This window comes from Thalia democratica, chromosome 8 (assembly GCF_965202585.1).
Source record: "Thalia democratica chromosome 8, ktThaDemo2.hap1.1, whole genome shotgun sequence".
Lineage (NCBI taxonomy): Eukaryota > Metazoa > Chordata > Thaliacea > Salpida > Salpidae > Thalia > Thalia democratica.
Window position 1 is genome coordinate 28339701 of NC_139172.1, and position 11823 is coordinate 28351523.

The 11823-nt window shown below is 22.4% G+C and overlaps 1 protein-coding gene across 1 annotated transcript; it reads left to right on the forward strand.

The window, feature by feature from the left end:
- Nucleotides 1-809: 809 nt before the first annotated feature.
- Nucleotides 810-11026, forward strand: LOC145843109 (glucagon-like peptide 1 receptor). The gene is made up of 4 exons (XM_082950571.1): nucleotides 810-824; nucleotides 8143-8288; nucleotides 10239-10404; nucleotides 10853-11026. The coding sequence occupies exons 1-4, from the start codon at nucleotides 810-812 to the stop codon at nucleotides 11024-11026; spliced, it is 501 nt and encodes a 166-aa protein (XP_082806697.1).
- The last annotated feature ends 797 nt before the right edge of the window (nucleotides 11027-11823 follow it).

Genomic DNA, 11823 nt, shown 5'->3' on the forward strand with positions numbered 1-11823 from the left:
AATGAGTTTAATATTAAACATTTTAAAAGCTTTTAAATTTAAGTCAATTTTTTTTTTTGAAATCTATAAACTTAAAGTATACACATTTCTTTAAAAAACACATATTACATTTGTTATTGAAATTTATTTTATCACAAAATTTTATTAAACGACAAAAATTCTCAAAAAATTTTTTCGAAGGCCTGGTGTACGAATACTCTTTTAGTATTTTATAATTTGGTTTTTAAACCTTGGTTTAAACTTGATTATTTAGCTGTTGTGAAATATATCTAAATCACATAGTTATGTACAAAAAAAACAAAAAAAAAAATATAAAATCAAATAAAAAAAGAAAGTTTAAATTCATTTGAGTTTAAAAAAGATCTTGAATAAATTAATTTTTTACTAGATTTTTACTATTTAATTGGTTGAAATTTATGAAAATAGTATAATTGTTCTATTTTATGCTTATAATTGCTTTTATAGACAGCAACATAAAACTCAAGTTCTCATTAAAACTCATTAAACTAATAAAACAATTGAAAATATTTTATAATTATTTTAAGAGTTTATTGCCATAAATCTACGTGATGAGTTGTAAAATAAAACGCTTAAATAACTAAACAATAGTACAATTTGGAATGATTTAAAAGAAAAGGGAATCTTTTTTTACTTCTCTCAAATTTACTTTTTCTTGTTACCGACTTTAAATAAGAGTGAGTTGAATCAGCAATACATGTTATACGTGCTGTAAACATCAACTGTTGGAAGAGATATTCAAATAAAAGCAAAATAATCGTTACAATACAGTTTTACTCCTTTTCTTAACAATGGTTCTCCCACAGGTTAATTTTAATGTTTTATTTGTTGATGTTTTTTTTGTTTATACTACTGTTAACCATATTTGTTTCAAATTATGCAATAATGGTATTATTTAAGTATTGCTTGTTTAGAAGTATTTTCTTATTAGTAACAATACGATTTAAATTAGATCTTTGACGTATAGCTTTACAAGTTGTGTTTTCAACATTTATTCAAACTTCATCATAACTTTCAACTAGTTGATTTCAAAATAAGACTTTGTTACGGAAGAATTTAGTATGAATAAACCTCTATATTATATAGTTGTAATATTTAGCTTTATAGTTTCTAAATATACTAAAAATTTGATTTAAATAAAAAACAAATTGATAACTTAATATAGTATTCATTATTTTATATCTGAACATATAGTCGATTTTACTAAACATTGTAAAATATTCAGAAATAACTAAATAAACTTTTAGACTTGTCTTAACAATTCATTGGTTCACAAAAACGTTAAAAAAAAGGACAAAAACAGATTTTGTTTTCTGAAAAGTTTCATTACTAAAACTAAATTACTTAAAGTAATTTTAACTAAAATGGTTTTTAGAACAAAGTACAATTAGTTAAACGTTTATTATCATTTCCATTATTAAATATTGTACATATAGATTTTCTAAGAGTTTAGCAAACCTGAATTAAAATATTAGATTTAAAAAAAATAAGTTTTTTTTTTCTAGTTTAGTTAGTAGAGTTTATTTTTCATCTAAAAGCTTAACTTTATACCAGGTACTGTTTAAGTAAAAAACTTAAACATTCTGTAAAGTCTAACACTTATAATTAATTTAAAAAAATTTGCTACATATTAACGAAAAGTAAAATAGTAATTGAAAAGGATAACAATATATTTCACTTACACAATATGTTAGTCAAAACGTAAAGTCAAAGTTCTTATTATAGATAAAGACAAATACAAAGAGTTAAAATGAACAAAATAGTAAAACCACAATATGTTTTAATCTGATTTCCGAAAAGTCTTTTATGGAATGTAAGTACGTCTTATTTGACATTCCCACCTAAGTCGCAAATGCTAAAACAAGTTTTTCATCAAAAACAGACTGTTAATTTATTGATTTTACTTTATTTTTTAGATTTTGAAACATAATATCCTGAAAATTATACGTTGAAAGCAAAGTAAGTAATCTTTTAAAGCTTAAAAGAAAATAGAAAAGTATTAGCGTGTTGACGAAAATGTATGACACATCATTTTCAAAAGTGAATTTATGTCAAAAGTGATTAATGTTCGATGTTTCTTAAATCAGTAAAAATACTCACACGCTAGACCAATGTAAAAAAAAAAAAACATAGACATTTCAACTTATAACTATGGTATAACAAACTTTTGTTTCAGTATTGATTATTTACAATTTTGTTAAGCGTTACTTTGAGCAGAAAGTCAAAAAAAAACTTTTTAATTAAAGAATGTACTGTGAATCTGCAGATAATAAGTATTCTTTGATAACTTTAATTAATGTATGTTATTGTTAATAAAGTTTCAATCGAAAACTTAAGTTTTAAATAACATTAATTGTTTTATTTAAAATGCACAAAACTAAAACTAAATAACGTAGTAAATTATAAAACATTTTAAACCTAGCAACTATATTTTTCGTTTATAAATTTTAAATTAATTAATATGAAAATCACATTTAGCTATGTTGTTTACCTTATGACCATGGTTTTAAACTAGAAAAAAACGCTATTTGTTGTTTAAGATTTTACAGTATTATTGGTCTACCTTTTTGAAAAAAGTACTACTTAGTTTACAACTTGAGTTGGTGTTACATAACGTAAAAATTCATTTCCTCTAACAAAATACTGTTACGTTGCTTGTATTTTTCAGTATTTAGCCGTTATTTTGTTACAATCTAGTTATTTAGTGAAAGCTAAATAAGCCACAATAATAAATGAATTCAATAAAATTTGCAGTTTAATTTCAAAATAGGATTTATTTACTAATAGTAAACACAATTTCGTAAAAACGTACAATCTATTACTTCTACCACTAGAGAATATTGTAATTGTTTGTTATTTTATCTTAGTATCCTAAAACTCAAATTCTATTGATTTATTTTTCCACAATAACTTAGCTTCAACAAGTAATTATGATCTATTGTAACAGGTTTAAAGCTATAATAGTATAAAAAAGGAGTAAACAAATAGTTACGAAAAATTACAAAACTTACTTGAAGAAAACATAACAAATTAAATAGTGACATAATTTTTACTTTTACTAAAAGAGCATAGGTAGTAAAAAAATAATAAATACAAACACTTTTATTTTTCACTTGAACATCTTTCCAAAAAATTCTTTACAAGTACTAGCTTGTACTAAAAGTACTTTAGGAGAACTTATATACTAGTAAAGCAATACAATATACATAAGTATATTTTAAACTGAACATATCAACTTTGACAATAGAATTACATTAAGCATTATGAATTAGTTAAAAAACTGATAAGTTTTTCGGTTAAAAATATACCTTAATTTATTATTTTGCATTTATTAATAATACAACTAGTATTTAAACTTACGTAATTTAAAATTAAAATATATAAAGTTGTTATACTAGTTAAGGCTCAATTTACAATAGAGAAAACTAATTAGTCTACAAGTATCTAACGTTAAGTTTTGAATAGTGTGAAGAAATTACTAATTTAAACTGTATTTGATATATACTTAAAAATATACTTTGAAATTTTCAAACACTTTTCAATATAACTTATTTGCAAACTTACTATAGACTTTTTTTAAAGCTGAGCGTATCAGTTTTATAACAGCGAAATATGTACAAGATGTGCATGGAAATGAACTTGACTGAAAGAAATATTGAATGATGTTTTAAATATGCATTGTTTAGTAAACTTAAATACAAGAGGAAAAACGTTACTTTGACTATATTTTTATTGTAATGTAAGTTATAAAAGTTTATCGATCGTTTTACTAATCGATCGTGGTTTAAAGAAGTTTTATGGTTAATATAGTTAATTTCTGATGTCGTATTTACTTTATACCTTTTTTCATTATACCAAAGCATAAGAATTTAAAACATATGTCGTACTTATACTTTTATCACATTTTAATTATTTTTTATTGAAGTATTGACATACCTTTTTTCAATGCGTTTACCAAACATACAAACTTAAAGGTAGATATAATTTATTTCGTTTGCTAAATTTCTTATTCTTTTTGTCTAACATCTGTATGAAATTTATGAAATTACAGAATCATTATTATAAAAAAATGCTTAGCATAATCGTACACAATACTTAATAAAGATGAAAAATAATTTTCTAAATTTAAGATAATCAGTGACATATGATTTATTAAAAGAACCTTTTATGCACGCATCAAAAAAATCAATGGTCAAAATGTCTTTACTTGATAGTTTATTGAAAAGGGTAATTGTAGTTTTATTTTTTTAAACTTAAAGATTTTATTTTAACAACAAAAAGTTTCAGTAAAATTTATTGTTTTTTTACAACAAAATAAACTATATATTTAGTAGTTAAAAGCTACTTCAAACGCTTCTGTCATTTTTATAATTAAATTGTTTTTTAATTTTGTTAAAGTATATAGGGGTTATATGATTTGGATTAAAATAAACGTACTTTAATAAATCCAGTACAAACTTTTAAAACTAAATTTAAAGAAATACATGTATATACTTATAATTTATTTTTAAATTCATTTTTAATAGAAAAGTTAGCTAATAAAAAAAAATCATTCTTAGTTTAAAGCGTTTGTTTTTATTTATGTAAAACTAAATAAAATCGACATACTTTAAAGGCATAGAAAGCTTAAAGTGTCAGTCATTGTATGGAGATTCGAAGTATTAGAACTTAACATTTTATGAAAAAAAATATATTTAAGCGATTATTTAATCAGGTACAACTGCTTGATTTAGATAATTTCTTATAACAATAAAAAAGGAATATAAATATTTCTCAAATATAGGTCACCAACGAGCAATTTAGAACTTTATTCAGGATTAAATTTTTTTACTAAGCTTTACAATAAATATCAAAGCATTTCCTAAAAAAATATTTATTAAGTTTTTAGAACACAAAAAAGAACTCAAACATTTTTTTCTAATACAGGTCACCAACGAGCAATTTAAAACTTTATTCTGTGAACTCTACAAAGCACGTGTAAACTGCAAAGCAAAAATCGAAAAGTCAAAATCAATTTTCGACGCTTCAACAGGTTTTAAATGTTAATACATTTATTAATAGCTTTTTCTAACTTTTTAAACTTTTTAGAACCTTACTGTAAAGGTGAAAGCGATGGCTTTTTTTGTTGGGAAAATTCTTATGCTGGAATGATCAGCCATAAATGTCCAACGTCACATTGTAAGAGCTTGTTTATAAGTTGTTTATTTTATAAAAATGACCTTTAAACTAAGAAAAAACTATTCAAAACAAACTTTAAAGTAAAGCTGGAAATAATTTAGAATTTTTAGATTATAGAATTTTAATAAATAAAACACTTTAATACAAACAGTTTTTTAAACCTGTAAATATTCAAACTAAAAAAAAAATGGAAGTACGTAAAAAAATTAAAGCTTTTTTACACAACAAAGAATAGTTTATTTATACACTGAGAATAGCTTTATTAAGTTGTAGATTTTATGAAAAGTTTTATAAATAATGAAATTCTATAGAATAATTTTATTTACTCTTTATCTAAAAACAAATTAATACAAAACTTTAGTAGAAAAACACAAATTAATATAATCAATTTAAACCGGTGTTACAGTTTATATTCATATTTATAGAAAACATTAAGTGGGGAAATATTTTTTATAGGTTATTAGTTTTAAACCAGAAATAAATTTTATTTAGAACTAAACAAAACACTTTTTTTTTTGTTAAAAAACCTATACTGTTATTTCTACAAAAAATTGAGTTAAAAAACTGTTATACTTTTAAATTAATTTGTACAAATTCTCGATTTATATTAAAATTAAATAGAAGATGTAAAAAATAAAAAAAATAAAATTAATCTATGTTTGAATAAATTCAGATTTAAACATTTCTATACAAAGACGATGTTTGGATAATGGAACTTGGGAATTAGACTGGGGATCAGGATTAACAAAAGTTTACAACTCTTGTTTTGTTCCTTCAGTAAAGACTAAACGAGATATTGCTGAAGAAGTTTATTTTGAAGTTAGTATTGTTTTAAATATTTTTATTTTTGAAGAAGTAGTTCTAAACCAATTTGAACAAAAACAGTTTTTCATTTAAAAGTAATAATAAAAACTTCTACTTTTTACTCTTATGTTAGTTTTTTTAACTTATACTTTTTTATTTAAAAATTTATTTAAATATAGTTAAACAAATTAAAATGGTCAAAAGTTATGATAAAACTAGAAATGATACATCAAGTAATACTTTATAAATTTTTTTAAATAACATTTAAAATTGTTTATCGTCTTAATAACGTTCACAGTAAAATAACTTTTTTGTACCTTACTATTTGCACATTGTTTTTTAAAAACACTTATATATATAATATTTATTCTTTCATGCAAACGTACTAACTAAAAGTTTATATTTAAAACAGAGTAATTTGTTAGACCTGATAACACTGATCTACGAAATTGGATGTGCCGTTTCAATTATTTCCTTAGTTTTAGCTGTTTTTATTCTAATTTATGTGAAGTTTGTTTGATTATGTTTTAATTGTTTGGCAGTAGAAACACAACTTATTTCAAAAGAGATAATAATGTAGTTTCAAGTACTTTGTACTGTTTAATATTTTTTTTAAGACTGTTCCTTATAAACAGCATATTAATTTATTAAGTTTAATTCAAAACATTCTAAACAGAAAACTGCGTTGCACGAGAAACTACATTCACATAAATCTGATGATTTCTTTCATACTGCGATATTGTTCTGTATTTATCAAAGATAAAGTTTTGGTAGATTCTGATGAATTTCCAGTAGTAAACGATCCTAGACAGTTATCTGATGCTGAATTAAGTCAATTATGTTTGCCAAATTCGTTTGTTAGTTTACAATTCTCTTGAGATAATTTAAATGTTGTAGGTTTTTTGAAGGTTTAAAGTTAAGCGATTATGAAATAAATTAATCTATAATTTCTAGCTACTATACTTAACATATTTAGTGATAAAACTGTCTTAATATAAAGCATTTAGAAATTTATTGAATATTTAAAATAAACAAGTTAGGTACTTTCAGATTAGCTAATTTTATTTAAAACAATTTTGCACAACTATTAGTACTATCTTAAAAATATTAAATTATTTAATATTTGTTTTTTATAATGAATTTGTCAATAGTATATAGAATCCGTAACTAGTTGTAACTATTGCCATACAGAAGTATAAATTCAATCGAAAAAACATATATAAATAAATTGTAAACCTTTAGAAAATCTAAATATAGAGTTTGAATTCTTAATTTTTTTTTTCTCTAAGAAATATCTTAAAACATAATTTTAAATGTTTTAATAATAGTTCATTCGAACATGTCAAAAAAAATTACACCATAAAATAAAATCGAACACATCATTTCTTAAAAACAATATTAATATATTTTTATACGAATTTCGATACTAAATTTACAGATATTATATGAGAAAATAAATCAATAGTACTTAAAATAGCAGTTTTGTTTTGATTTGCACATAAACAACGGAAGTTGATTCAGTTTAAAATAAAACATTAAAAGTTTAAATATTGTAAAAGTCTTCGTAATACTTTTTTCTTCTTTGTTTTAATTATACGTAATAACAAAGGAGGAGAAAAAATAAATACTTAGATTTGATTTATTTTTTATCAAATAAGCGCACGAAAAATATTAAAAAAGGTTCTTACTACCCGTTATACGTTACCTAGTTTATTATAACCTCAAGTAAAGTAATTTGCTAGTATTATATTAATTTTAAGATTAATTAGCTCATTTGTTACTAAAAAAAGTTAAAACAGCCAAAAATGTGTATTATAAAATTTGAAATACTTTAATTATAATTATGCATAATAAAAACTACAACCGCTTATAACACAAAGCATTAAATTATCAAGAAAAATAGTAAAATAACTAGTTTTTTTTATTTTACTTATCAAACATTGTCTAAACTCTTTTACTTAAAAATTATTTTTTTTCAAACAAAGTATAATTTGGAAATTTGAATTTTACAACAACTTTCAGAAGAAATTATCTTAATTGATAGATCGTAAACATTTTTCTATATGTTAAAATCTTAATACTGTAAATTTTATTAAATTGATACTAGAGACTTGAGTATTAATTTTAACGTTAATTTTTCAGATATGGTGTCGCTTAACAGTCTCTGTAATGCACTATTCTGTTCTCTGCAATTATTTCTGGCTTTTAAATGAAGCTGTCTACCTTCAATCTATCCTATCATTTGCCATGAATAAACAGCCTAAATTAGTTTATTTGCTCACAATTGGGTGGTGTTAGTTTCTTTATTATTCAAACTGTTTTCTAATAATCATATATTTAAGTATAACTTTTTCCATAATTTATATTAGTTAACAATCTTTAAAGCATGTGTGCTACTACGAAAATAGTATTTAAAGTATATATTAAAAATTTCAATTTAGTGCTTTGGTATTTATAAAACAAACTTAAAATAGAAGTTACTAGAGTTAATTAATTTTAAGGATGTTTTTTTTGTTTTATTAGCTATTTATATATTTTTCTTTATATCAGAAGATTATAATCTTATTAAAAACAAATTAGGACAGTTGATAATTAGAATTTATTATTCAAAACAAGTTAAGTTTTAAATAATTACACTTTTTAACCTATACAATAGCATAATGCATTGTACATTAAGTAAGTTAAAATAGGTAGATACTTTAAAAAATTATTAAAAAATTGTAACTTAAAGAAAAGTCTATTTTAATGATAATATTATTTATTAATACGTTTGCTTTGTGTTCTTTAGATACAACTATTTTATTGATTTTATTCAAGTCTACTGTAAAGTTTCAATATTTAAATACTAATGTCTGAGTTATACACATTTAACGCTATCCAGATAAACCTCTAAAATTATTCAAAATGATTGTTATAAGCAAAAGTTTTCAATTTATTGATGTTAAAATTTAAAGTTTACAATTAACTTGACAGTCAAAAGGCACACTTAAGTTCTTTAAACTATTTTTGGGATTAAATTTGTTTATGTTTTATAAATAAGGAGTTACAAATTTAAACTATTGTACAAGTTATAACATCACATTACTTAAAAAATATTTATCTAAAAATTTTTTAAACTATGTTTACAGATGGTAATATTTTTCGTAGTATAATTCCTAAATATGTAATTGAAAAACTTTAAAATTAGGTGGACCCCTTTTACCTACTCTAACATGGGTATTTCTCCGATATTTTCTTAAAAATGAAGGATGTTGGGAAGAAATAGAAAATGAATATGTATGGTGGCCTATAAAAGGAACAGTATTAATTACTATTTGTGTAAGTTTTAACATGTATATAAGAGGTCAACAAGTATTATTATTAAAATCTAACTTACGTGTAGCTGAAAAGTTTTTGATTAAGTTTTTACTTTTGTTAACAATTATAATCACTTGTTTTTTTAATTTGTTAACTTAAAAAAAAAGAATCAAAAAGTGTTGTGGTAAAGACTAATTTTTTCATGAAAATAATTGTTTAGATTTTTATAAGCTGACATTTTCACATAAAACAAAAAAGTTTTTTTTTAATACATATTCAATTATTCCTAATTCTATTACAATTATAGATTTTCTGATTTTACATTCTTAAACAGATACTACAAGATCCAGTAGTTTATTATTTAAATATTTTAAAAGTCTATTGAGTACAACAAATAATATTTTCAACATACTTTTGACTCATTCAAAAAATTCACCTAATAACGTTTTATATTTTGAAAAAACTGTCGGCAAACTACAAACTAACAATAAATATCTGAAAGTATATATGCCTCGTAACTAAAACACAAATACTTTGTAAAAATGTTTTAAAGTGTATTAGAAATTTATTTTATTTTTCCAATTTATTGGAAATTCTAAAAATTATACTGATTAAAAATATTACATTGTAATCTTGCTTAATTTACCTTTTTGGAAATGATTGAAAGGTCTTTAAAGCATCAAAATAGAGTTCGTAAAAAATTGATTGAAAGCAGTCAAGTGTTAAAACTTGTTGTTAAGTGTTAAAACTTTGAACTGTTGTTTATAAAAACGATTTTTTTTTAATTATTTCATTAATATAATAAGAAAAATGTTTGACTATAATATTCTATATTTGACAGTATGTTTTGATATTAATTTTAATAAACAGATAAACTTTGTAATATTTTTCAACATCTTGAGGATAATTTTCAACAAATTACGGGCAAAAAACATGGAAAGAAATGATTACAAGTGCAGATTAGCAAAATCAACTTTGTCACTTATACCTCTGCTTGGTATTCATTACGTCATTTTCGCTTTTGTGGACGACCACCATTTGTTAAATAATGGAACAAAACTAGTCTACGTCAAAATTGCATTTGAAACTATCTTCACTTCTTTTCAGGTATGATTCACAATACAAAACTTTTCTTCTATATATTATATCGAAGTACTCTGTTTTCTAAACAACTACAGTTACAATTAATTAATATAAATGCATTTAAATAGATTTTCGTAGTTACTGTTATCAGCTATTAATTTAAAGATCAATTATATACGAAATAATTCAATATTTTGTTTAAAAAATTTATCTTTAGAAAATAAATTACTATGTTTTTTTAGCTAAACAATTAATTTTAAAAAATAGTTGTGTAAACAGCTATTAATTTTTTAACCAATGTTTTAAGTACCTGGCGAACCTGTTGTGAAGTAAACGTTTGCTTAAATGCATATTTATACTATAAACTTTAAAATTCTCACCCTTAGCACGTGTAGAAAGTTCAATAAAAATCAACAGTTTTGTCTCATACGCAGTATAACTAGTTAATAGTTTAATTTTAACAATTTTGCAGGGAACAATGATTGCAGTTTTGTATTGCTTTATGACGGCTGAAGTGCAAAGTGAAGTGATAAAACTCGTCGAAAACTGGAGAAGTCGTCGCAAGCTGCCGAAATTTAGAGCAAACGAGCTGAAGTTTTCAAATTATCCAATAACTGGGACGGGACAAACAAAAATAACCGTTTAGTGATAGTCATAAAGCGCCCTTATTTTCTCTGCAACTAATAAAAACAAAGTTTTGGAAGGAAATGTAAAAAAAAATAACAGTATTTTGAAAATGTTAAGAAGTGAATTTAGTTTTTTTTTAATAATAAAAAAAAAAGTACTCGATAATAATAAAATTTGAATTCTTTTTTTTTTCATATATTACGTTACTATTTAAACATGATTAAAGAATATTATTTTTTATTAATTTTTGAAGGCAGTGTATCTCAGTGTCAAAAATATTTCTATTAGTAAAAATATTTGTGTATAATAAACTAAATATTTTAGCATAAACTTCTAAAACTGATGATATAGTTTAAGCTTTTTAAAAAATAATTTAACAAAGTTATTTACAAAACTATATTTTCAACTTATATTTTAATACTGTAGCTTTTGTACTGTGTTTAAAAAAATAAAGTTTTTTTTTTCATAATTGTACTTTTAACTACTTTACACAAAATTTTTAGTATGTATTAAATAATTTAATTTTTACTCTGTTAAATTACTAAAATAATAAAGCTTTATGAATTTATGTAACGGTTTTTTTCTAAAACACATCTTTTATAAACATTTTTGTTTAAAAAATAATGTCGACTGTAAATCAAATGCTGCTATTTAATAGATTTATTTTATAATACTTAATGTAAAAATAAATATTTATCTTTTTTTATTTATTCCACTAAATAAACTTTTAAACTGCATATCGAGATTCATATAACAAAAGTTTAAAAAGTTTGATTGTATATTATTTAATAAAGTTCTAATGAAATTAAGATTCAA

What these genes read in the sequence shown, in the direction of transcription:
- LOC145843109 (XM_082950571.1), top strand. An exon ending in GTTTATTTGCTCACAATTGG is followed by an intron (nt 8,289 to 10,238) that starts GTGGTGTTAGTT and finishes AAACATGGAAAG; the next exon opens with AAATGATTACAAGTGCAGAT. An exon ending in CTATCTTCACTTCTTTTCAG is followed by an intron (nt 10,405 to 10,852) that starts GTATGATTCACA and finishes ACAATTTTGCAG; the next exon opens with GGAACAATGATTGCAGTTTT.